Source organism: Crinia signifera, chromosome 4 (assembly GCF_055691185.1).
Source record: "Crinia signifera chromosome 4, ASM5569118v1, whole genome shotgun sequence".
In the NCBI taxonomy this organism is placed as follows: domain Eukaryota; kingdom Metazoa; phylum Chordata; class Amphibia; order Anura; family Myobatrachidae; genus Crinia; species Crinia signifera.
Window position 1 is genome coordinate 160,829,795 of NC_139220.1, and position 27,590 is coordinate 160,857,384.

The 27,590-nt window shown below is 44.4% G+C and overlaps 1 protein-coding gene across 3 annotated transcripts in view; it reads right to left on the reverse strand.

Annotated features, from left to right (window-relative positions):
• Window positions 1-111: 111 nt before the first annotated feature.
• TRABD (TraB domain containing) overlaps window positions 112-27,590 on the reverse strand; it is a 30,761-nt gene continuing 3,282 nt past the window's right edge. For 2 of the 3 annotated variants that reach the window (XM_083182885.1, XM_083182884.1), the window contains exons 2-10: window positions 22,053-22,112; window positions 20,599-20,677; window positions 16,898-17,064; window positions 16,499-16,639; window positions 11,944-12,054; window positions 7,427-7,566; window positions 7,102-7,274; window positions 5,687-5,798; window positions 112-5,121 (exon numbers count right to left, since the gene is read on the reverse strand). In XM_083182885.1, coding sequence (XP_083039011.1) covers window positions 4,947-5,121; window positions 5,687-5,798; window positions 7,102-7,274; window positions 7,427-7,566; window positions 11,944-12,054; window positions 16,499-16,639; window positions 16,898-17,064; window positions 20,599-20,677; window positions 22,053-22,079 — 1,125 coding nt within the window. In that variant the 5' untranslated portion in view covers window positions 22,080-22,112 and the 3' untranslated portion in view covers window positions 112-4,946. The remainder of the gene's footprint in view (window positions 5,122-5,686; window positions 5,799-7,101; window positions 7,275-7,426; window positions 7,567-11,943; window positions 12,055-16,498; window positions 16,640-16,897; window positions 17,065-20,598; window positions 20,678-22,052; window positions 22,113-27,590) is intronic. The other variant, XM_083182886.1, reaches the window with a different exon arrangement.

Consider the following 27,590-nt stretch of genomic DNA (forward strand, 5'->3'; position numbering starts at 1 on the left):
TCCAAGCACAATAAGATGCGTTTGCATAAGATGAGTCAATGCATTGCACAAGTGTATGGGGTACATCAGAAGTTAAAACTTTGACTAAATGAATACTACAAACAAACATGGTATCACTGTTGCAATTTTTTATTTTTATCATATAAATCACAATGTTCCCCATAACCTTAAAAAGGCACGCTGCTATTGCAAAAATGTATCCAAATGCAAAATAGCAAATGTACATTTATGAGAATCAAGCAAATAAAATGTTATGGCTTTGCAATTTCAGTAAAAGCAGGGACACTATCGGCATAAGTGTTCTAAATCATTTCTATGCCATTTAAAGACAAGGAATAGAAAAATAAATCTTAAAAAAAAAAAAAAAAAAAAAAAAAAAAAAAACACACCAGGATTAGGAAGTTCTATTGACCTGCATGCTAAACACCCCTTAAAATAGACTAGAAATAAGCAAATCCTGTACAATTGTACTACTTTATACCACTTTTACACCAAAACTGCCGGGCCACACCAGGGTTTTTGGACCCGGATGCGAAACGGCAGTTCCCTTTTACACTGGCTTCCCCCGGGCATTATGCCGGGTAGGGGACGCCGGTGAATTCAGGCCCTGAGCCGGCGCTCGGAGATTGCATCTCCAAGCGCCGGGAAACCCGCCGATAGTCACCCCCGCAACGACGACAGACACACTGGGGGCAAGCCCAGCACCCAGGTAAGCTGCTGGGCTGCCCCCAGCCTCCGTCCATGAGGTGAATGGACGCCGAACACAGGCATCCATTCACCTCTTCTACTGTCTGCATAGGACAGCAGCAGAGGCTGAACGCAGCCCCTGCCCAACCTCAGGGTGCTGCGGTCCGGAGGTTGGGGGTCCCTGATTGGAGGAAATGGGTCCCTGGGTCGGATGACCCGGGTTACCCATTTACACTGCCCCCGACACCAGGGAAGCCCCGTGTCAGACCCTGAACATTTGCCGGGTCGGACACCGGGTAACAGGACCCGTTTTTTTTTTTTCTTTCTTTTACACCAAGCCCCGGCCTGGAGCGGCATTAATCCGGGTTGCGGCTCTGGTGTAAAAGGGGTATTAGTTACAGTATATGGAACAGCAGTAACATGGCCAGGCAACTTATTGCTAAAAAAAAAAAAAAATAGCATTAGAATTTATGCCAATCGCCTTCATTTAAAGGGGTTATTTAGTCCCATGATTTACCAGCCAATTTAGGCTTCTGACCATGATCTAAGTTAAGTTTGGAGGACATTTTCAAGCTACATAGGACATATGATTGGTTACAGAACACATATGGTGGCACAAAAGAGTTTCTACACCTAGACTTTTTATACATACAATAAATCTGTATTCCATATATTCATGGCACTTTTAAATCAAATTGGTAAAACAGTAAAGCTGTGTACACACAGGGCAATCGGCCAGATGATTTTAACTAGATCAAAGTCCCCTAGGTTAGCCAGAACTGTCCATGTGTACACATCGGGTGATAGTAATGTGCGACCCTGCAGTGTCTCCATAACCCGGCCATATAGCCTGTGCAGGCAAGGGAGTTTTTACTAAGACGCCTGTCACAGTATTTGGCAGCAGCTGGGGGAAGGCAGGATGTAGTCTGCAGTCTTCTATCTGATGGCTAATTACTTGATGAGGACTTCGCTTAGTGAAACCTGCAGAGCCCAGCGGGTACACCCCTTGAAGATACAGTACATAAAGCAAATTGGAGGATTTCTGTAGTAAACAAGTAGAAAATCTTGCCAATGATAAATCGGTTAGGATGTAATCTCCAAAAATGAGGATACTAGCCCTGTGAGTTTGTAAACATGAAGTGCTTTTTTCAGGCAAGATAAACTTCGTTTATACAGACCGTTTTACTTTGTTTACCACTACAGTATAGCAGAAACAAAATGGCCCCATTGCTTTGTTAGGTGGGTTTTGACTCCCCATTGATAGTAAGAAATGAGTTGCCTCAATATAGGTCCTGCATAAAAAGTCTGCTAAAGAACAAATCATTTCCTACGAATACCACTGTAACCAAAAAGGAATTCATGCAGCTTTAAACCTATAGTAGGTGTCAGGCATGCAGTTATTGTATATAAAATTATATATATTTTTTTCATTTTTTTTTTTATAATACTTTAAAATCAGAATTAACTGGGGTTAATGTTAATGAAGGGGAAAAACTCCCAAACCTTCAAATGCGATTAGAAAAGTTCAATAAAAACAAAAAGCGGACACTCTTCAAATCACACAGTGTTTAAAAATTCCTGAGACACAAAAGCAAATTTGAGAAAGTCACGTATTCAAAATAGCTTGTAAATTGCTCCAAAAAAGGTACATTTCAAATATTTGGTTTGCAACAAAGGCTAGTTTAAGACCATACAAAATGCAATATTTTCATGCAAAAGGCAGAAAGAAAAAAAACATAATAATACCATTCCCATAGAATTCTAAAAATTACCAAATACTATTTTAATGAGCGCAACTTGTATCTTTGTTTAACTTCCTAGTAGAATCCTAGAAAGTATAAAAGGAGGAAGGCAACATATGTCTATGGATTAGGCTTGCTATTCAATCCCGATGCGATCAGATCGCATCAGGATCGAATCGCACAGCAAGCCAGACGAAATGCATGAGATTTGGGGGTTGGGAACGTTTGGTCTACAGAATGTTGGTCGACAAGCATTAGATCGACAGGTCAATAGGTCAACTTGGGGTTTTTCACTTTTTGACCCAAATGTAGATACAGTCGACATAGACCGTTTCCAGTGCACCGCATCGCTTGCAATGCTTTGGGCACGGTGCCTCACTGCGCTCAGCACATTCTCCCACCACGCCTTAGTGGATGGTAGGGCATGAAATCCCGCCTGGTCAGCACATGGCGGCTCATAAAACAGTGAAAAACCCCATGGCAACCTTTTGACTGTCGACCTAATGCTTTTGTCGACTTAGACACATGTGGACCCAATGACCATATCCCGCGATTTGGACGATAGTGCAGATGTGCACTATAAAGTAAATGCAGCCCTGTCTATCTGGGTTTCGATTTGTGCTGCCACGGGAGTGCGCATCGGGAACGCAAGGTAAAAAAACCTGTGCGACCTGCATGCGATTTTGACTATATAGTCAAAATCTCATGCTGATTGTACCAGTGTGTACACACCATAACAAGCAGATTATAGTTAACATTTTTACACATAAGTTGCTATAGACAATATTTCCACATTACAAAGGTTTCATTAAAAAAAAAAAAAAAAACGAACACCAATAGTCCTTGCTGTTACAGAGGGGTAGATTTATTAAGCTTGGTGAAGTGATGAAGTGTCTGTTTTTTATCACCGGCCAATCAGCTCCTAACTGTGAAGTTACAGGCTTTGCTTGAAAAATTACAGTAAGAAGCTGATTGGCCGTTGATAAAAACCAGACACTATCACTTCACTGAGCTTAATAAATCTTCCCCAGAGTTCTTTTGGAGACTAATCACATTTAGTGAACAATACATTCAAGTAGCCACTTTAGTCAGTACATGCCAAGATAATTTACCAGCAATGGTCTGTCCAACCTGCCGCCCTTTAGGTAATTGTGAACCTAAACATCCCAGCATGCCCTGCCACAGGTTTTAGCATTTAACAGCATACAGGGATATGTAGCTTCACAAAAGCTGGAGAGATGCAGGTTGGACAGGCCTGTCCTAGACCTTTCATATTCTCACTATATTCTGGTCATCACCTACAGAAACAATATCAGTGTATCAAGCTGTATTTAAGTTAGACATTCCAAAAAGTACCTCTAATAAGTTGCATGACTATTAGGCACCATGTGCATTCTAAATCTGATATAGTAAATTAATCGGATATCTTAGATGAAACTCTATGGCATATATTCAATGCCATGGGCGAGCGGTGACTGCGAGCAGGACTTTTTGCTCGCAGTCACCGCTCACCCTGTCAGTATTCAACTGACCCCCCTCATACGCAAATTCCCCCTCGTTCCGTTTTTTGAGCGAGGGGGAATTGGCGTATGTGCCTCCAAAAGCTGCGAGAATCGAGGCTAATTACAGCGAGTTTGCTGCAATAGCCTCGGCTCTCGCAGTTTAGGGGAATCCTCGCAGTTCTGTGACTGCGAGGATTCCCCTGGAACGTTGCATAGTGCGAGGGGCCGGCGCGGGGGTTAAACTGCGAGGATCACTGGTTTTCTGCGATCCTCGCAGTTTAACCCCCTCGCCGGCCGCTCGCACCGGCATTGAATACATGCCATTAGGTTTTGCATTGGATTGAGTCTTTTTGAAATATATACAAGATGTAGCCTACATTAAATATTTTCATTACTTTTTCAACACATTCTCACCACCCCAAAATAAAAAAAAAACACCACACTGCATTGGAAGATTTCTAAAAAGGATCTCAAATTTGTAGACAGACCTTTGAGTATTGGTATTTAAAAAAAAAAAAAAATATATAGTAATAAAAAAAATTGATACCACATTAGACAGTACCATTTACTCGTGCAAGTTTTTGATTTTAGATTGAAATCTTTCTGTGTAGGTGAAATATTCCATAAAGGTATACAGATAGTGAATCATTTGCATTAAAACATTTCCAAATCATCCAAAACTGAGTGCTGTATAATTAATCACTGAAGTGTACATGTGTTAAGAAACAAGAAATCTGTGAGAAAAAATTTTCTAATTGGATCTAAAAAAAAAATAATAATAATTCAGTGTACCATGTGGCAAAAAAATGCAAAGCAAGTGATACATTTTAGAATTTAAAACCGTGGTTTATAAAAGACGTCAAAATGCATAACTGGGTAGCTTTAGGATCTGTCTGACCAGTGTCCAGAACTGCCATTTGGTGCGAACCGGGTGTTGAACTGCAACTTCATATAGACAATGTGATGGTGAAGTTAGTACAGCTAGTTCCGTAGTTCATGAAATATGGTGCAAAATTTAAAAATCCCAGACCTTGTTCAGTCTTTGAATGCAATACTGTGTGGCTGGCACTGAGAGAATAAACCGGACAGTCCTTTTACTTACACAAAAACAACCATAACCTACAAGTCCAAAAAATGTCACCTTGGCAGTAAATGTAATAATTTTATTCAGAGCAGATGGGGGAGGTACACTGAAAAAGAAAAGGGAGAAAGGATTAGGTCAGATTTAAAATTATGGACCCTGTAGAGTATATAAAACTTTACTGTCCCACCTTGGGAGCATTAGGTTTTAGAATCGGACGCTTACTAAATAAACCCCCCTGTATTATTTAACGTGTATTTGCAGCCATTGCATTACAGAGACTATAGGGGATATTCAATCCTGTTCACGTCAGTCAGGATGTCCTGGCAGTCATGACCCAGTCTCGTTCTCAGCCTGCTCTACAGCAAGCTGACAGACCGGATTAACTGTCCCAAGTGCCGAAAAAAGAGGGCATGGCCAAGAAACTTGCTGTGAATTGTCGAGATCCGTCTGGGAGCTTGACTATCCACCGCAGTTCTAGGCAAAACAAGCCCAACTGCTTTTAAAGTAAGGCTCATTTTTCAGAGATGTCTTTTCAATGCCAGCGGAGGATTAAACACCCCTTTATTGCTAAAACCCAACTGTAATGGAAATGGTCACGTTGTAGAAGAATTACTAAAAAGCACTTATTTGAAGAAGTTACAATCCTCACATGCAAATAGGGACATATTTACCTCATGATTTCTTGGATGTTAACATCAGTACTCCAATTCATCTCAATGCCTGGTACATGTCCCATACCAACTACTCCAACAACTATGGTTGGGACACTTTTTCTCGGTTCAGCTGAGAAAGTAAAAAAGTAGAACGGTTACTTGCACATCACTAACATTTGTGTAATAAGCATTATATACTTACAGAATATTCACTACTTTGGATATCACTTTTCAAGCTTGGTCCATCTGGCCCAAAAGGGTTAAAACAGTCATTCAGCTCCTACCTCTCATGTTACAGGACTTGTTTGAAAAAAAAAAAAAAATGACAGGTAGGAGCTGATTGGTTGGTGGTTTATCACTTTTCAGGCTTAGTACATCTGGTCCATTGTGTGCTAAAATCTGTTAAAGATGTTCAAAGTATCTGCTGAAAATGGCAGTGGAGCTCACATTGGTTATTTAAATTCAGGGGGAAAAAAGCCTTGTTTTTTGTATTTGCACTTAAGTATGGCCATACTTCACTATATGGATAGGGGGGGGGATTCATGATTTATGGGTAACCCCTCAAACCTATGTACTTTTGCAGTCCTGCTGCCACTCTGCATCTTTAGCATCTAATCTAATGCCGGGCAGAGTCTGAGCTCCTACTCAGATGCTGCCCGGCTTCTCCCAACGCAGCTCTGCGCAGTGTGACATAATGTCAGTAGTCACGCTGCACAGGCCAGGGGCTGCACAGGCCACATTGACTTCTGGCCACACCGCTCATCGCCTCCTGAGCCCTGCCACACACCCGGATCCTGGACGCACCCGCCCAGGTATGTACATATGACGGCCAGGGCATTTTTTAAAAAAAAAATAGGGATGCCAATACTGGAATAAGCGTTTTTCAATCCCGAATCCGGGGTTTGAAAAAGAGGACCCGGGATTTGCATCCCTACTGTTAAGGCTATAATCTATTCAGAGAATTTTAATCCTGTGTCACTAAGGATTTACGGTATTTCCTAAAGTCAGAGGCCCTGCAAATGTGGCCTGTGCATGTAGCTCATACACACAGTCTTCTACCAATGAACATGCAGAATGTGGATAGTGGCTCAATCAGGTACTAAGGAAGACTGACTGCACTGACCAATGTAAGCGACGAGTAAGTGGTGGTGTAACGGAAACAGTGATTGGAGGAAGGCCGGTGAACTTCCTATTCCTGCTGTAATATCAGTAACATAAAACTGACAGAATACTCTGCTCACCTACGTCTGCACTAACTTGGATTATGGGAAAGAGCTGCAATGTTACAGGTTTATGCCTGGGTGAGAGGTGCAATATGGAGCTTATTCAGACAACTATATCTTAAACGACTCAAACCTTTTGATTGCATTTCTCATTACGAAACTACTGTATGTAGCACTGGCTGACAAACATCACCACAAACAGGTATTTACATTCTGAGGCACAAGGTAGTTCTGTTCTTCTAGCAGCTTGTTTTAACATGTAGGTAAGATAGAGATCTCTTTCAGAGACAATGGTCCGGTGGAGATCAGGAAATTCACCAATCATTTCTGCCATCATCTGCTCCAACAAATCCTTCTGCTTACACTTCTCCACATCCTCCTCACTGAAACAAAAAGGTCTGCGTGTTAGGTGTAGTCACATTTACACAAGAGAATCTGCCGCCATTAACTATGAAATGCGAGTGAGGTTTTCACATAGAACTACATAAAGTGCAAACAAAAGGATTACATTTAGTAGAATAAGCAGCTTTTTTACCTTATTGGATCGGATAAAGAGCATAGACCCCAGGCAAGCTTGACCTTCTGCCAAAAGGAAAGTGCTGCAATGGCTCTCTTGAATGTTACAGGTATAGGTCTATCGCCGAGGTGAAACTTGCAGAAAGGCACTTTGCTGGCCTGAAATAGGACCCACACTATTCAGATGATTTTTAGGACCCACACTATTCAGATGATTTTTAGCAACCATAACAAACAGTAGTACATTCCAGAAGTAACTTACAGGAGCAAAATACACTATATAACTGAAATCATGCAGGACATTAGGCGTAATTCCTGGCTGCCATGTTTACATTTATACATATTTTTTTCCAAAAGAGAAGGCACTCAAGACTGTATAATGTAGAACAAGTTTTTCTCATTTAATTTGTTTTAGACATATACATTTATTGGAATAGGCACAGAGTCGGAGTGCCGGCATAGGAGAAATATATTATAATCTATCTTGTAGCATTTATCGTTTGGGTAGTTTGAGCGCAGAAACCTCTTTTTGCAGCAGACCATGGGAATCTTGCCTAGTGTAAGGCTATAGGCCATGACATTTCATCCATGGCTCTGATTTGTCCACAGTGTGGGACACTTGTATGTTTGTTTCTATTAGGAGTCTGCTTTCCCTTTGTATGAAATTGGTGAGGTCTTAGCCATGTTTATGTATTTAAAAAGGTTTCTCTATTTTAAGACAATTGATTTTGAATCTGTCAGTTAGACTCAAATTCTGTAGGTACCACAAGTGAATTTGTCAAGACAGGTGTGAAAATTGGCAAGCAAAACCTTTTTATACATCATGAGCTGTAATTTTATATAGGAATTGTTTTTTTTGTTTTTTTTAAACAATCCATTAAAGTGGGTTATATTTATGTTAAGATTGTTAAGATTTCTAAAAGTTTAAGGTCACATGGGGCCTTATTCTAGTTCACTCTGACAAAATCCTTCTTAGATGGAAAAACCATGTGCACTGCAGGGGGGAAGATGTAACATGCAGAGAATTAGATTTGGGTGAGTTATTTTGTTTCTGTGCAGGGTAAATACTGGCTGCTTTATTTTTACAGTGCAAAATAGATCTCACTTTGAAGTAAAACCCCACCCAAATCTAATTCTCTGCACAAGTAACATCTGCCCCACCTGCAGTGCACATGGTTTTGTCCATCTAAGAAGGATTTTGTCTGAAAGAGTGAACTAGAATAAGGCCCATGATTTCCTTGGGTGCACAGTGACTGCTTTTACATACAACGTTGCTTTACAGATCTGATTACTGTGTAATTAGGCAAACAATCTAGAAGACCAAGCACAACGTCTTTGTTAGATTCTCTTCTATTTTAGCTCATTTACATATATAGAACAGGGATTTGGTTTCTATGGTGGCTGCAACCTTGATTAAAGGGCAAAATTTACTAAGCTGTGTTTTTCAAAAGATGATTTCAAGGAGCGAATGGGCAGAACACAAAACCAGGCATGTGTTGCATTGTATATAATTGCCTTTTTTGGTCCAGAGCAGGTGGTTTTGGGTCAAAACAAATGATATTTGCAGGTCAGAAACAAACTGGTATTGAATTTTCCCCCAAAATGTGGGTGATTGTGCATACATTCCAAGCAGGAACATGGTCATTTTAATGGTGAAGTAGTAAGGACATGGTGCTGAACATCTGGGGCACGGCTCCTAATGGACAATTATGCACTTTGAGTTTATGGCTGCGTCTGCACATTGTGCTGTAGCAGGATACAGTTGAACAGGATCCTAGCTCAGCAGCCCCCTTTCCTGCAGCCCCTCTGACAGCTAGTGGCCACTGCCTCCAATGTCTCTGGGTGTTACACCACTGAGTACATGTATTGCTATAATTGGGGGGGCGTCAGCAATGGAGTAGGACGCCAATTGTTTGAGATCCCTGGCCAACTACACGAACTATATATCTTGAGCCTGGGTACCGGTGTTCAGCCTATAACTTTTGCAGACCTCACAGTGCCATGAACTTCTCCAGCGTAGGATTATGTGCAGCCCTGCTCACCTCTCCCTGGCCTGTGGGACCACCCATGGCATGTGGTCCCGCCAAAGCTTGCATCGCTAAGTGGTAGCTTACATCTCCTCTCCTCCTGCGACACGCTGCCGGTGGAGCCTGGGGAGATGCACTGCCCTTCTTTTCCTTACCTCCCTCCTCCTGCTCCGATAAATACAAGCGTTGTCCTGCTCCCTCCCTCCCGATACCTGCTGCAGCATTGCTCTGGGGAGAGTATGCTTACTACTCTGCATTCTGTCTCATACTGAGCTGTGCCTGAGACCTGGATAAAAATAACCCACCTTGGAGATATAAAAACACAAATGCTGAGCTGCCCAGCAAAATTAGTTCCTGCTCTCCCTTTACATACAGATGTAGTCACATTCATCATTGCCATGTCAACCACCACATACGACTTCAGTGTCAAATGGCACGATTCTGTAGTCACGTATGCATCTAATTCACTCCCATGGCTCATAGAAACGCATTGAGCATCTATATCGCAGAGTGGAGTTTGCATTTTGCTGCAAATTTGGTACATTCAAATGGGAGCGAGTGGTGGCGATCCTGCAACAATGAGCACACTACATCTGTATGTACCAGCTGTGGGCTTACATACTGAAAGGTTTGTTTTCTCACTGTGGGTAGTAAGGCACATTTAAGCTCCATTCTTTCTCAGCTGAAGAGACCTAGGTCATGTGTTCTATCAGTTTTCTTTTGTCGGATTCCTCGATTAGTGTAGATACCAGGGCCGGTGCAAGGCACCGGAGCGCCCCAGGCGAGTCAGGGTGGGGGCGCCCCGGTGCCGGGGGGGTGGTACCTGTCCTGCGGCGCTGTGTATTTAAATCTGGCGGCGGAGGCAGCGGGGGTCCCTGCAGTCCATTAGAAATCACGAGCGCTATCCGCCGGGCTATGCGGAAGCGCTTCTAGTGTGAAAACACTGGCAGCACGCTGATTGGCTGAGATCAGCGTGCGCCGTGCTGCCAGAGTTTTCACACTAGAAGCGCTTCCGCATAGCCCGGCGGATAGCGCTCGTGATTTCTAATGGACTGCAGGGACCCCCGCTGCCTCCGCCGCCAGATTTAAATACACGGCGCCGTAGGACAGGTACCCGGGCGGCACAAAATGCCGCCCTCCAGTGGCCGGCGCCCTAGGCAAATGCCTAGATTTGCCTAGTGGTGGCGCCGGCCCTGGTAGATACTAAGCAACACATTGTGCTGGTCCTGTGCGGAACTCATCTAGTCATTGCGCTCTGCCTTCCTTCCCCGTGAGTATTATTTTTATAGCTAATATGGTGAAGCTTGGGCAAGCTGCTGCAGCAAATAAAACATGCACACTCCTCAGCCCCAAAACCAGTTTAAGGAGGTACAGCACATTACAATCCACCTTATAAATCCTCAGTACTCTGGTTTGGAGGAGTCTTCTACACCAGCAGTTACCCTGCAACAGGTTTTAGAGGCTATTACCTCCAATGAAAAGCAATTATTTGATAAAATAGAGACAGTGCAACTTAATCTTTCGTTGCAGTGTCATTATCTTCAATGTGTTTGAGAGCGGGTTGGAAGACAGAAGTGCGCTTCACGCTAGAGGACTCATTCTCCTTTAAAGATTCATGTTGCCACCCTCGCAACTGAGGACGCATGTAAAGCAAAAGGACTTTAGTGAAATAGCTAATACCTTTGGTCATGAATCTTTAGAGCAAGCCGCATACCTACGTGTACCATATATTTGACCTTCGCAATACAAAATTTGACCTTTGTTTAGGAAGTATAAAATATTTTTTTTAACCCCATCAATAAAAAGGCATAAATGTTGAAGGTTTGGTATAAAATATATACATATATGGAGTGGAACTCATTTCTGGTAAGATTTTGAAAGCTGCCAGTCAACAATTATACAAAAGTTATTCATTTCATTGTGTCCATGTGTGTAAGGCAGGCATGGCCAAACTATGGCCGTCCTCTGGCTGTTGCGAAACTACACATCCCAGCATGCCTTGCCATAGTTTTAGCATTCCCTAATGGCAGAACTGTGACTTGTAGTTTCGCAACAGCTGGATGGCCATAGTTTGGCCATGCCTGGCGTAAGGATCTATGCTCCTTACTCAGCTGTTCAGTTGTGTCAGGAGGAAAATTAGCATAATAGCCAAGAAAATGAGTTGTGACAAATCTTAAAATAAGGGTCCAAAATACACAAAGAAAGGGTCAATTGGCATAAAGAAAATAAAATGGCAGCTGACAGTCATTATGATCTGCTTGTAACAAAAGGATACCTACCCTCCAGTCCCCTCATAACTTAATAATCACTATGCCTTAAATAAACACATCAAAACAAAAGGTTCTGAAGAGCCACATACATATTCATGAGAATATTTTTTTGTCTAAGGAAGGTAGTTATTCCAACTATTGCCTCATCTCATGGATAGACACAACTGAGAAAATGAAAGCTGGAACAATAGGGTAGAGACTGGTATGATAAATGCTAGCTATGTAAAATGGAGTCTCACCTCTTTGAACGCCTCTCTGAACTCCCCACCAGGGGCCATTCCCAGCTGTTCCGTGATGTGAGCAGACACCTTCAGCAGAAGCATTTGCATAAGACCGGACATAACGCCATTCTGGCACAAGCAGCAAGAAGAGAGGGGGATAGAGAAAAAAAAAAAAAAAAAAAATGGAGGCAAGTCAAAGAATAGTTAGGTTAGCCGAATTATATTCTTTGCATGAAAAAAAGCCCACAGTATTTAACATTTAGTATTTGCAATAAATATACAATGGGCGAGATGGACTAAAGGTGGCCATACATCAGAAAGATATTGTACCCAATCATACAATCTCAATTGATTGTAAGATGGATTGTATGCAGATTGTGTGCACATCTTGTGTACAAAATCATACAATCAATCAGCAGATGGATTGTATGACTGATTGTATGATGGATTGTAAGCAGATTGTGTGCACATCTTGTGTACACAATCATACAGCAGATGGATTGTATGACTGATTGTATAATGGATTGTATGCAGATTGTGTGCACATTTGGTGTACACAATCATGCAGCAGATGGATTGTATGACTGATTGTATGACTGATTGTATGATGGATTGTGAGTAGATTGTGTGTCCAAAAACCACCAAGGACTGCTGGGGATTTCCAGGGAAATTGTACACAATCATGAGCGCAATCGATCTTAAGATCGATCTTTCTGATGTATGGCCAGCTTAAGCCCTGAGAAGTGCTTACTGATGTGGCAGTTAGGAGCTAATCAGCTAGTAGTTTATCACTCTCCATTTTAATTACATCACCTTTAACAAAAGTTGTGTTTGATAATCATCCATAGTATCCATCAATACACTCATGTGGCAGACACCTGTTTAGCTACATATAGGTCCTTCCTTCCATCAGATTATACCAGCAATATGGAGCATACAGCGCACAAGCTTTGAGGTACTGCATACTGGACCACAATTCCTTGCCACTGCTGTCACACTGAACTGCAACTGATTACGCCAAACTCAGAAATGTTCCAACCAACCATAACTTGGTGGGTACAGACCTATGTGGTGGCACATGGTCTTCCTGAAAGAGCACACTAGTAAATGCATGGCAGAGTGCAAATCAGCTACCATAATGATTTTGTAGTATTCCCAGGTCAGTGATATCAGAATATTCCTCAGGGGTCCTAATGTGCGGCAGCTGACTATGCCCTATACCAGTGGTTCCCAACCTTTTTTGTCTCCTGTACCCCTTGATTAGGCTTTTCATTTATGAGTACCCCCTCGTGAATTTTAGGGGGTGTGGCTTAACAGGGGCAATGACGAGAAAAAAAAAAAAAAAGTGCAACCACTTGACCACAATATAAGCTCAGCCCATTCTGCTGACAGCATATAACAGAACAGAACACTGTCAAATCTCTATTACTGAAGCAACAGACATTCCAACGGATCAAGTTAGCCTTCCAATAGTGCCAGATACACATATGCCCCCAAAAGTACCAGATACACATATGCTCCAATGGTGCCAGGTATGCCCCCACAGTGCCAGAAACTGGAATGCCACCACGGTGCCAGGTATGACCCCATGGTACTGGGTATGCGCCAACAATGCCCATACAGTGCCAGCAACAAGTATGCCCCACAAGGGATACGGTGATATGGTCTACAGCATTTAGGTCTACAAGCATTAGGTCTACACCACTAGGTCGACCTGCATTAAGGTCGACCTGCATTTAGGTCGACCTGCATTTAGATGAAAATGACTGAAGGTCGACTTGACTTAGGTCGACGGGGTCATTAGGTCGACTTTTGTAAGGTCGACAGGCAAAAGGTCGACATGGGGTCATTTGACTGTTTTATGAGTCGACATGTGCCGACAGGCGGTATTTCATGCCCTACCATCCACTAGGGCGTGGTGGGAGAATAAAATAGTGTGCCGAGCGTAGCGAGGCACCGTGCCCGAAGCATGGCTAGCGCAGCGAGGGGACGCGGTGCTATGTTGACTGTGTCGACGCATGAAAAAAAAAACAGTCGACTTTTTTACTGTCGACCTAATGACCCTGTCGACCTTATACCTAGAGACCTAATGAGCCTGTCGAGCTAACACCTGTAGACCGAATGACCCTGTCGACCTAAATGCAAGTCGACCTAAATGCAAGTCGACCTAAATGCAAGTCGACCTAAATGCAAGTCGACCTAAATGCAAGTCGACCTAAATGCAAGTCGACCTAAATGCAAGTCGACCTAAATGCAAGTCGACCTAAATGCAGTCTAACGAATGATCCCATTCCCCCCACAGTGCCAGCAACAAGTATGCCCCACAGTGCCAGCAATGCCCCACAGTGCCAGCAACAAGTATGCCCCACAGTGACAGCAATGCCCCACAGTGCCAGTAACAAGTATGCCCCACAGTGCCAGCAATAAATATGCCCCCACAGTGCCAGCAATGCCCCCATAGTATTTCCCAGCAGCAGCACACTCACCATTGATGCTGCTTCTGGGGATAGAACAGTCCATTGTCCCCCTGCCGTGTAGCTGCCGCCGCTGCTTCTCTCTGGGAAGGAGGGTACAGCACACTGCGTATATCTCCTTCACTGTGACTGGGCTGCCCGCCAATCAAAGTTCGCGGGCCGGCTCCTGATTGGCTGCCGGCCCGCAAGCTCTGATTGGCGGACGGGCGGCCAGTCACAGGGAAGCACACTGAGGGGTAGGAGAGATGCGCAATGCACTCTCCTCCCCTCAGTCTCAGAAGCCGGCGCCCCATACCTCAACCTCCAGCAACCTGTCTGACTGCTGCGGCCGCCATTACAGGCCGGGCCGCCGCGTACCCCCGAGCGGGTGGACGCGTACCACAGGTTGGGAACCACTGCCCTATACCATAACAGAGCCACTTTTCCCCTGGACTGTCTCTTGTTGATATTTAGGTTCAATTGATTGCGGTTTCCTCCCCATGCAGAATCATCCATTTGGCCATAACAGTTGGAACCTGTTTTCAGGCATCTTGTTTTCAGGCATCAGTGTCAAAGTTGACAAACCCAGGCAATGTGCAGAGACTTGAGCTGTGAAGTTAGGAATGGGAATGGATGGACTGTCAGCTCCAGCACCCCACAGAAGAAAGGTAGCCTTGTACCCTTTAAATGCTAATGTTACTTGTGACCGCAGCATTACATTTTGCTTTTATCTGGAGCAATTTTCACAGTTTGTTAGGTGTTACAGCAAATGCCAGACAATGCTATCCATGTTGGAGAATCTACAGTTATGTAGTCCCAATATATCCTTCGAAATTGTTGCATGCGAAAATCCAAAGAGTGTTTATTTCAGAGATGGAGTGACCCAGCTCTCTGGCACTTGGTCACACACTATTCAATTCCTTATATGCAGTCATCACCACTGCCAATTGTATGACATAGGATTGCAGCAATATCTGCCTAGATCAGGGGTTCCCAAACTTTTTGGAACCACGGCACCTAATGTATCACAATTTTTTCTTGTGGCACCCCTAGGCCAAAGGTTTGTTACTGAGAATTACATAGTTCTGCTTCTATGTCATCCTTAGGTATAGTTATTTGGTGAGGAACATTAAAATCAGTGCTTGTTGCGGCCAATAATTAAATATGTGAATTGGAAGCCACAAGCACTGATTTTGCCTATTCTATTGACTATAAATAATTTGAATTGGTCCTGGATCACCAACTCAAGGCACCCCTGCAAGTACTCCAAGGCACCCCAGGGAGCCTAGGCACACAGTTTGGGAACCACTGGCCTAGATATAGTACTTGTGGAAGATAGCAATTTAATGTAGGGAATTGGAGGCAAATAATGAGAATACAAGTGGTTCTCAGGTGTGGGTGTGTGATAGAAATATTTATATCCATCTTTAAATATATTGTCTGTGTCTCTGAAACACTGCCATTTGCTGGCAGTGAGGGAAACTACATAAGTACCACATATTACATACTATTACCAAACATTTAACACCACAAATAGTGTCATAGATAGGTCAAAGTCCTCTGTTTTTTCTTCTAGGCCTAGCAAGACCATCCAACTGAATATTGGCACACTTTTACATTATAATCAAATTAGATCATATTGTTAAAAACAGACATGTTGGTGCTGATTTAACAAGACAATCACATTTAGAATAAGAGCGCTAATGTGAATGGACTAGATCACTGAAGCCGTTAATCTTATTTTACATTCACCTAGAAGCCATTCTGAATAAGGAATTATAGCTCACAGCCATTTAAACTGGACTAAAAGCACCCCCCCCCCCCCTACCCTCCTTACAAGATTGAATATGGCAGTTCCCCAATCTCTTGTTGCCTGGGTTGGAAGAACAAGGTAATTCAAATGTTGAATTTCCCTGGTTCGCTATTGCAGACAAAAAAAAAAATTCCACTAGATCTGATCCTGAATATGAATACACACAAAATAAAGACCAAAAACAAAAAGAATATATTCAGAATACTGACTCTTATTTGAAAAGAGATATAGATCTATAGATATATATAAGCTACAACTTTCTCTGGTTGTCAACCAACACTGTTTTCATAGTAACATAAAAAAATACCTGTTTAATTGCTTGGTGTAGTTTTTCAAAATTTATTTCTTTGGCTTCTTTTAGTAGAGTTTGTTCATCCATTTTTAACATTGATACTCTGTATTGGCAAAGCTCCACCACTACCACATCCGGCTGCACCTCCTGAATGGTCTAGGGACAACAGTTTGAGGTTATAAGACCAATACATATTAAAGATACACAGCTAACTAATGATACATTAAACATTTCATTAAAGGAATCTATAAGGAAGTTGACCATCAGTATTATATTAATTCTGCACTAAGACTAAAGTCACTGCTAACAGACAACTTAAGTTCTCTGTAAAGCAAGGTATTAATATGTAAATGATCTTTAGGAGATGCGAGTGTCAATACATATATGTGCTCTGAAAGCTACAGAGACCATTACCTTTACCACATCCAGTTTGCTGCTGTCGCTAAAGTGGGCAGTGCCCACAATGTACACTTTACTGCCCTCCTCTGTGCTAAGCTCTGTCACGGTGTCCGGTAGTGATGGGCATTTCTGTCTTTTCTTCATTTTCATCTCCCACAGAATGCGAAATGCATCAGCATCTGCTAAATAAGACAAACAAGGAAAATAAGACATATGTAGGGAGAGTAGGCAAGGTACAGATGGATGATATCCCACATCTTGCAGTATTAAAAAGGAATGACTTATGCTGCAAGTATACTAGCCTGCAACAGCTTTTGTGTACCTAAATTTGACTATATCAAAACTATTACTGAGCACAGATTTCTCATTAGTCAAACCATTGCCTCCCATCGAATCAAAAGAACAAGGGACTTCAGGTTAGAATCCTCAGTGCATTTAATTGTGAGCAGTATTTACATAAATAAAACCTCTGCATCTAAAGGGTGTGTATTTGTTAAAAAAATAATAATTTACTATACCAGGAACTCAAAAGAAAAAATTGAGATACTAGTCAGTGTTGCTTGAAATATAGCAGAAAACACTGGCCTTCATTCTGATTGGTTTGCTAGGTTGCGAATTCACAATGGCGTGCAGTAGGAGTTTGCATTTTCCAGGAAAATGCTGGGCATCCCCATGCGAATAGGGGCAGATATTAGCTGGCCACCATGTTAATGGAGCACTAGAGAGCGACTGATTTTGGGCACCCACGCAAGGCTGCGAATGGATGTTAATGCAAAACATCTATTCACAGGCCTGCGGGGGGGGGGGGGGGGGGGGGGAAGACTCACAAAGCAGCAAACTTAAGGTGGCCATACACACGCAGATTAATCTTCAGATCTGGCTGGTTGGAACAAAAACCTGGTTATGGATGAGAGCAAATGACAGTTGACCATTTGCTTGGAAATGCTGGAAAACTGACAAACTGTCACTCATCCATAACCATGTTTTTGTTCCAACCAGCCAGATCTGAAGATAAATCTTACTAGTGTATGGCCCCCCCTAACTCTGCTTTGTGAGTGAACCAGAATGAAGGCCATTGTGTTCATCTAAAGTTTACTGTATTCCAAAGAATTCATTATATCAATGGAGTTTAGGGCAAAATGTTTTTTTTTAGCAAGTGAATTTCAAGGCTTTATCCAAGTGCAAGAAAAACAAAAACAATCATGACTGATGCGTTTCTGCCTCAACAACCTGACTACATATCAAAATTCTGCAACATTATTGAACATCTACATTACAACCCCTTTCATGTGACACTAGAACCATCAAAATCTGTGGCCTTTGCGGAGTATTTGCACTCAAAAAATGCTTTGCCGATTCAAAACAGATACGAGTCCAACTGCTTTAGTCTGAAGATGCTTATTCGTCATTTTAAGAATAAGGAAGATACTTTGTAGCTTTAATCTACAGCTCTGTGGGGTAGATTTATTAAGCTTGGTGAAGTTATGAAGTGTCTGATTTTTATCACCGGCCAATCAGCTCCTACCTGTCATTTTTCAAACCTAGCCTGTTACTTCAGTTAAAAGTGGATTGGCCGGTGATTAAAAAAAAAAAAAAAAAAATTTATCACATCACCGAGCTTAATAAATCTGCCCCTGTATGTGGTGTAGGATTTTAGTGAAATCTAGAAGTGCTACTAAGCAGTTGAAATTTGTGTATGTGTTCTATACACTGCTCAAAAAAAATAAAAGGGAACACTAACATAACGCATCCTAGATCTGAATGAATGAAATTCTTATTAAATATTTTGTTCACATAGTTTAATGTGCCGACAACAAAACCACACAAACATTATCAATCTAAATCAAAATTATTAGCCCATGGAGGTCTGGATTTGGAGTCCCACTCAAAATTAAAGTGAAAAAACACCCTACAGGCTGATCCAACTTTGATGTAACGTCCTTAAAACAAGTCATAGTGAGGCTCAGTAGTGTGTGTGGCCTCCACGTGCCTGTATGACATCCCTACAATGCCTGGGCATGCTTCTGATGAGGTGGCGGATGGTCTCCTAAAGGAATCTCCTCCCAGACCTGGACTAAAGCATTCTCCAACTCCTGGACAGTCTGTGGTGCAATGTGGCGTTGGTGGGTGGAGCGAGACATGATGTCCCAGATGTACTGAATTGGATTCAGGTCTGGGGAATGGGCAGGCCAGTCCATAGCATCAATGCCTTCGTCTTGCAGGAACTGCTGACACTACAGCCACATGAGGTCTAGAATTGTCTTGCATTAGGAGGAACCTAGGGCCAACCGCACCAGCATATGGTCTCACAAGGGGTCTGAGGATCTCATCTCTGTACCTAATGACAGTCAGGCTACCTCTGGCAAGCACATGGAGGGCTGTGTGGCCCCCCAAAGAAATGCCACCTCACACCATTACTTATCCACTGCCAAACCGGTCAAGCTGGAGGATGTTTTAGGCAGCAGAACGTTCTCCTTGACTCTGTTACATGCTCAGTGTGAACCTGCTTTCATCTGTGAAGAGCACAGGGCGCCAGTGGCGAATTTGCCAATCCTGGTGTTCTCTGGCAAACGCCAAACGTCCTGCACAGTCTTGGGCTGTAAACACAACCCCTACCTGTGGGGCCCTCCTACCACCCTCATGGAGTCTGTTTCTGACCGTTTGAGTAGACATGCACATTTGTGGCCTGCTGGAGGTCATTTTGCAGGGCTCTGGCAGTGCTCCTCCTGTTCCTCCTTGCACAAAGGTGGAGGTAGCGGTCCTGCTTCTGGGTTGTTGCCCTCCTACGTCTCCTCCACGTTTCCTGATGTACTGGTATGTCTCCTGGTAGTGCCTCCATGCTCTGGACACTACGCTGACAGACACAGCAAACCTTGGCACAGCTTAATGTGCCATCCTGGATGAGATACACTACCTGAGCCACTTGTGTGGGTTGCAGACTCCATCTCATCCTACCACTAGAGTGAAAGCATCGCCAGCTTTCAAAAGTGACCAAAACATCAGCCAGAAAGCATAGGAGCTGAGAAGTGGTCTGTGGTCACCACCAGAACAACTCCTTTATTGGGGATGTCTTGCTAATTTCCTATAATTTCCACCTGCTGTCTATTCCATTTGCACAACAGCATGTGATTGTCAGTGTTACATCCTAAGTGGACAGTTTGATTTCAAAGTAGTATGACTGACTTGGCGTTACATTGTGTTGTTTAAGTGTTCCCTTTATTTTTTTGAGCAGTGTATAGGTTGACATTCTTAGAACACTAGAACAGACTGCAGAACATACTATCAGCGATTTTTTAGCACCAATACACTGAAAGAGCCGTCTGCCCCATAGGAAAGTGCAAAGAATGCCCTACTAGAACAAATGGTACAATTCCCTCGAACTTGTCAGTAGCTCTGCAGTACCTACAACCAACTAACATGTCTACACTGCAGCACCATGGAAACATATGTACCTGCTATAACAGGGCTGGGCAATTGCGGCCCTCCAGATGTTTATGAACTACACATCCCAGGATGCTTTGCATTAGTTTTGCTATGTGGCCATGCTGAAACTGATGCAAGGCATGCTGGGATGTGTAGTGCATCAACATCTGGAGGGCCGCAATTGGCCAGCCCTGTGCTATAAACTGGAATTTCTAAACCCTCCCTTTTGGCAGCACAAAGCACTAGCAACATAATAGCTGCCGATTTCAATTTATCCCTTTCCCTATACTCACAGATGTTGTGTGGCAAATTAGAGGGCTCTGTTGTCCCATCTTCTGTTGCATTGGATGTTGCCATTGGTGGTGTACCAACCTGGTAAAAAACAACATTTTATATGTAGCAATTACAAATTGTATAAAACCCTATTTTGTAATCCTGTCTGCAAATACCACTCACTATTCTTTAGTGGAAAGAAAACTTTTTGCTATATTAACAGGCCTACACAGTGCGAGACTGCGAGCAATCTGAGCAATGTGGATTGCTCAGCACACAGCGCTGTGTACCGAGTGATCTGTCAGGGCCAGTGTTCTCCAGTAAGAATAGACCCGTGAGACACGCGGGGCTGAACAATGCTATGGCCACTACACACGGAGCGTTGAAGGGGCATTTTGTAAGCAGTCTACTGAGATCACTTCCAAAATGCCCTAAAATCGCACTGTGTGTAGGACCCTTAAACGCGCATACACACTGATTTTTAAACAATATACATAAGGAGGATATCTTAACATTTTTTTATTGTACATATCTCGCGTGTACACACTATTTCATCAATGATGCACACTCCCATGGGTCATTAAAGGATATCCCCCTCGCATACAGAGATAATTGAATTCCTCTTTTGAATTTATAATACTGTATACAGGTTGAGTTTCCCTTAGCCAAAATGAGGAGACTATGGTTTTTGGAATAATTTGAATAACAGATATTTAGATAAGGGATAGTCAACCTGTATTAGCAACACCACATGGAAAATGACACTATCATTGGTACATGCTTGATGAGCAGAGACAGGATTATATGCAACATAAAAAGCTTGAAATATGCATGCAAATATGCATGAAAAATACTTAAAATATGCTACATTAAATAAGTTCTTTTTTACTTATTTATTTAAAAATCAGCATAAAATTAGAAATGTCAGCATAGCGTGTGAGGAGGGCGCAGTGGAAGGCTTCCTCCCTGCACCATAATACTCACTGTGAAACTGCATTTCCTCCACGCCGCGTGATGTCACAACCCTTCCGCCCACCTCCTCTGCTGCAGAAGTCTTTCTCTTGGTGTAAAGTCCCAGGCCAGGGGCAGGCAAAGGTTCAGGAGCTTTATAATGGCATTCGCCCCGACTGACTTGTCAACATGGATTGGCAGCCTAGAGCAGTGTACGCTATGTACATCGAAGGTTCCCCACTCTGCACACATATTGCCCCAGCCTGCACACTCTACCACTACCTGGCCAGCAGCAGGGCAAAGCAGTGCTGTGACTCACGGGTGGAAAGGGGGCAGGGCCTAAAATATGCACCATCCCTAGATTTTAGGTGAAATATGCAATAACCAGTGAGAATGGGCAAAATATGCAAATGCATTTGCAAACATGCAAATGCAAATAATCCTGTCTCTATTGATGAGTTATGAGCACTGGTCTTCTCATAAGCAATACCACAACTTGAGGAGAAGCAGAGGTGCAGCTTACCTCTTGCGGTTGGTCGTCCTCCTGCATTACTAAACAGATTTCTGTTCCAGCAAAGAAAACCTATGCAAGACAAAAAGCAATGATTTACTGTCATGAACTGCAATGTTCACATGATGCCATTCAGCAGCAAAGCTTGCATAAAGAAACCTGACCTACTCTTAATTACACAGGATGGGAAGAATAAATAAGTTTGGTTACTTTTTATGAACCTCCCATCCCCATTCCCAGACACATGATGTTTTAACATAGTGGGCATATTTGTGTAGGTAATACATGCACTGCTCCAGTCACATTGAAGTCCCTACACACAAATTATAATAATGCGCCCCCCCCCCCCCCCCACATAAAATGTAAAGGTGGGCCCTCAAACAGACAACTGCAATTAAAAGGTCTGTATTGACGGTAACAGGTAATGTTTTGGGGGCCGAAGACAGGGTTCACAGCCCAAAACGTTACTGGTTACCACCGATACAGACATTTTATTGCAGTGGTCTGTCTGAGTAGTTTTATTCAGTTTGGGAGTTGGATTGCCATCATGTTCTTTCTCTGCCACCTGAACAAGTTTATTTATAAGTGGCGAGTGGCGGCAGTATTGGATACACACATACACAGTATAATTAGGTATGGCGTGTTAGTACAAAGTGGTGACTATGTGGGGCGTATGTGCACAACTTATGTCCTGTAGAGCGTGTAGACCATGGGTCCTCAAACTGAGGCCCTCCAGATGTTGTGAAATTACACATCCCAGCATGCCTTGCCACAGTTTTGCTATAAGGGAGTTTTAAAACTGTGGCAAGGCATGCTGGGATTTGTAGTATCACAACATCTGGATGGCCACAGTTTGAGGACCCATAGTGTAGACCAGTGGTAGCCAACCCTAGCCTTCGAGAGCTACCAACAGTGCACATTTTCCAGACAACCTAGCTGCTGCAATCATTAATCAATGACACATTTTAAAAGATACACAGATGGAGCTAATTAGCTCACCTGTGATTCTGTGAGGAGACCTGCAAAACATGCACTGTTGGTAGCTCTCGAGGACTAGGGTTGGCTACCCCAGGTGTAGACCATAGGTAGTTTTAACAAATGACCAAAGTGCATTTGCACAAGGCCCACAATAAGCCTCCAAGTAACACATTGTGAATAGTAAAATAGTTTGGCTCATACCCCTCATGTCCCAGAATGGCAGAATCACAATTATTTTTAAGAATGTTGCTTGACTAAGGTGACATATTTTCTGGCAGAAAAATAAATGGTAAGCAAGCTACAGACTTAAGTCTTTAGCTGGCCATACATCTACAGATGTATTGTCCGATCTGGCTGGTTGGAACATAAAGCTGGTAAAGGTTGAGAACAAATGACAGTTGACCATTTGCTTGGAAATGCTGGAAAACTGACAAAAGCTGTCATTAAGATATTACCAGGTTTTTGTTCCAACGAGTCAGAGCTGAAAATAAGTATGTTTTAATGCAGCAAAGGAAAATGGGAAAGCAAGTGCACAAGGGTAGGAAATCTGAGGGTTAGTGACAGATACTAGGGTCCACAAGTATTGGCAATCAAGAAAAAATATATCAAACAAATAATCAGTGTGGAGGTGCTCCCATGAATGAAGTTATTAGAAGAAAGGAAGAAAAGAAAATACTTTTTGTTGGGGCACTCTTATGTTAATTTACAACTAACATAAGTACCTTTATTTATTGTATTATGATTAATATATTGTGGGGTTGTGTAAATATTGGAATTTGTCTTTTAATTATTATGCCAATTCCATTGTAATTGGGGTGATTCACTTTGTTTTGTTAATAAAATGTAACTGAACTCATAATTAAATAAATTTTGGTGGACTCACACAAAACATATAATATATACAATTATGTACACTGTATTGGAGAATACTTCACAGGGTATACATTTCTGTCTCCTTCCTAAATAGGGTAGGACAGTTCAATTAAACTGTCACTATGACAAGTGTAAAGGCCCCCATACACTAGGGCGACTCTCCCCGAGCTCAAGTCGCCCCCCGACTTTTCCCCCGAGCTCAAGTCGCCCCCCGACTTTTCCCCCGAGCTCAAGTCGCCCCCCGACTTTTCCCCCGAGCTCAAGTCGCCCCCCGACTTTTCCCCCGAGCTCAAGTCGCCCCCCGACTTTTCCCCCGAGCTCAAGTCGCCCCCCGACTTTTCCCCCGAGCTCAAGTCGCCCCCCGACTTTTCCCCCGAGCTCAAGTCGCCCCCCGACTTTTCCCCCGAGCTCAAGTCGCCCCCCGACTTTTCCCCCGAGCTCAAGTCGCCCCCCGACTTTTCCCCCGAGCTCAAGTCGCCCCCCGACTTTTCCCCCGAGCTCAAGTCGCCCCCCGACTTTTCCCCCGAGCTCAAGTCGCCCCCCGACTTTTCCCCCGAGCTCAAGTCGCCCCCCGACTTTTCCCCCGAGCTCAAGTCGCCCCCCGACTTTTCCCCCGAGCTCAAGTCGCCCCCCGACTTTTCCCCCGAGCTCAAGTCGCCCCCCGACTTTTCCCCCGAGCTCAAGTCGCCCCCCGACTTTTCCCCCGAGCTCAAGTCGCCCCCCGACTTTTCCCCCGAGCTCAAGTCGCCCCCCGACTTTTCCCCCGAGCTCAAGTCGCCCCTCGACTTTTCCCCCGAGCTCAAGTCGCCCCCCGACTTTTCCCCCGAGCTCAAGTCGCCCCCCGACTTTTCCCCCGAGCTCAAGTCGCCCCCCGACTTTTCCCCCGAGCTCAAGTCGCCCCCCGACTTTTCCCCCCGAGCTCAAGTCGCCCCCCGACTTTTCCCCCGAGCTCAAGTCGCCCCCGACTTTTCCCCCGAGCTCAAGTCGCCCCCGACTTTTCCCCCGAGCTTCCCCGGGGGAGCTTGATAAGATTGGCACTTGATGTACCATTTTTACATGTGACAAATCATCTCGATTTATCACATGTAAACCCGGGGAGCAGGGGGGGTGGGGGGCTGCAGAACAGGGCTGCTGGTGGGGGGGCGCTGCTAAGGAAACGTGCAGGGGACGCTGCGGGGGACAGTGACAGAGCCGGGCAGGGGGAGGCGGGAGCTGTCAGCGCTGGAAAAAAAAAGCCCATACAATGAATGGGCAGCCTGTGATTGGCTGAGCGCTCTCAGCCATTTGCTGACTGGCTGAGAGAGCGCTCAGCCAATCACAGGCTGCCCATTCATTGTATGGGCTTTTTTTCCAGCGCTGACAGCTTTTCCTGCCCGGCTCTGTTACTGCCAACTCTGTGTCCCCCGCAGCGCCCCCCTGTCTTACTAGCTGCGCCCCCCCCCCCCCCCCCCGCATTGACGGCTCCCTGCGGAGGTAGTGCAGGCGGGGACCGCAGGCGTCGCAGAGCAGAGACAGTCGGCGCAGCGGGAGAATAGAAAGATCTTATTCAAAAGACTGGGTGGCGGTTGATTGGCTGAGAGCCCGCCTGCACTACCTCCGCCGGGGGCACTACCTCCGCCGGGAGCCGTCAATGCGGGGGGGGGGGGGGGGGGCGCAGGGGGGCTGTATATAAAGATATATCGGATCTGAACATCGTGGGTGCTAAAAAGCACCCATGATGGCTCAGATTCCGATATATCTTATGTTCTGTAGGTCCGACGCCGTGATCCGATCCGCGCAAGTACCGCGCATCAGATCAGATGTCAAGCACATGCGATTTTGGGACGATTTCACCCGATTTATCGCATAGTGTATGGGGGCCTTAACAGTGTCTCAGAACTCATGACACTGCAATAATGACTAATAGCACCACTGTTGTCTGTCTGCTGATAATAGTATCCAGATAGTACACTAGAAGTTAGTGTACTAAGGATACCTTACTAGCAGGTAACGCGTCCCGACAGCAGCATGGTCCGTCCCCCCGCTGCGTGCTCTCTCCCAGCAGCCACTCAGTCACCTCCCTGCTACATGCTCTATCCCAGCATTGCACTGCGCTCTCCTCCTCCTCCTCCTCCTCCCCCCCCCCCCCCCGACAGCCACTTTGACCGTCCATGCTGCGGACTCGCTCTCTCCGGCAACTGCTGGGTCTTGTCCCAACAGTGTTTTTTCTCCCCCATAGGTATGCACAAGGGGGTGGGGGGTGCCCAAGCCTAATGCCCAACACACAGACCCTTTTGGTCAGCAGAGACTCCCGGTGGAGTCCTTATTGTGCACAGCAGATCCATCCAGCAGAGCATTTATTGCAGCAGCGGTGCTCTGCTCTTACCCATCACTAAGCTGGACTGCTTTCACATCTGCCAGCTGTGCGGCCTGAGCAACTGACTTGGGAGCCGGAAGCCGGGCAGAAGACATCATGCTGCAGCATCTGCATGTGGCTGTCGGGAAAAGCAAGTTAAGCAGAAGGCAGTGCTGTAGGAACAGTGTCATCCGCCACCATGGTAAGAGTAAAGCACCTTGCCACCTTGAAATTTCTATAGCCCCAGGTAAGTAATTCCTAGGAAGGGAGGGGGGTCATGGGTTGCATCTGCTGCTGGTGTGGCAGGATCCCTGGTATATCCTTCCCCACTCCGTTGCAGGAGACTTGGGAACAGTGAACAGGCAGCTGGCCCTCCACAGCCGACTTCAGGTGGTAGACCACCAGACCCTTCCTCTCCCCTGCCTCTGTCACAACACTTCCTACAAGTCATTAGCCTTCACTGTCACCTTCATGTCCTACCAGCCCCCAAATGCCACTATCGCCTGCACCTTTTGCCAGCTGCCACTGACATCTGCACCTCCCAACAACCTCCGGTCACCATGCACAGAATACCACTGTAGGGAGCTTGATGGTAGCAGCAGGGAACACCATCTGGGACAGGGGCCTGAAACCCCATTCCAAACTCCCCCACCTGCCCCTCCAACACCAGCGGCACCCCTGCCCCTCACTCAACTACAGCACCTCTACCCCTCACCACCCACATGCAGTACCACTGTACTCCCTGCACCTACTACTCCCCCACCCGTGGTACTAATGCACTCACGCACCTGGACCTCCTCAACCTGCAGTACCCCTGCACCCAGCTATGACAACAACGCACCCGCCCTTCCATCTTCGTAAATGCCCCCCTAAAAGTTCACAGAGGAGACAAAAAATAATCATGTTCACAACATTCAACATACAAGAAACCCTTAAGGTCCATACACGATGGGTGATTTTGTCCAGCGTGTATGCACAGCTGATATGGGGAAAACCGCTGGGTTGAAAACAGCTCTGTGTATACACGCTGAGCAATTATCACCCTTTAGAGCTGAAAGCAGCTAAAAAAACTAAGCTGTTTTTCAGCCCAAAGTCACCCAGTGTGTATGGGCCTTTAGACATCTCCAGTGAACAAACACCTGAAACCCAACTCAGACAGTACAGTAACTAAAAATCCAGTTTACACACAAGATACAGGATTTAGTTTTTTTGTTTTGTTAACGAAGTTGAATTAATTGTGCCTCCTCAGCATCACATGTCTGGATGTATAATCAGCTCTTTCAAAAATAAGTGGTGCTGTTCTTTGCATAACCAGAACAAGCTTGATGTTATAGAGACTCTCCCTAGTTTTTAGGTAAGCCACA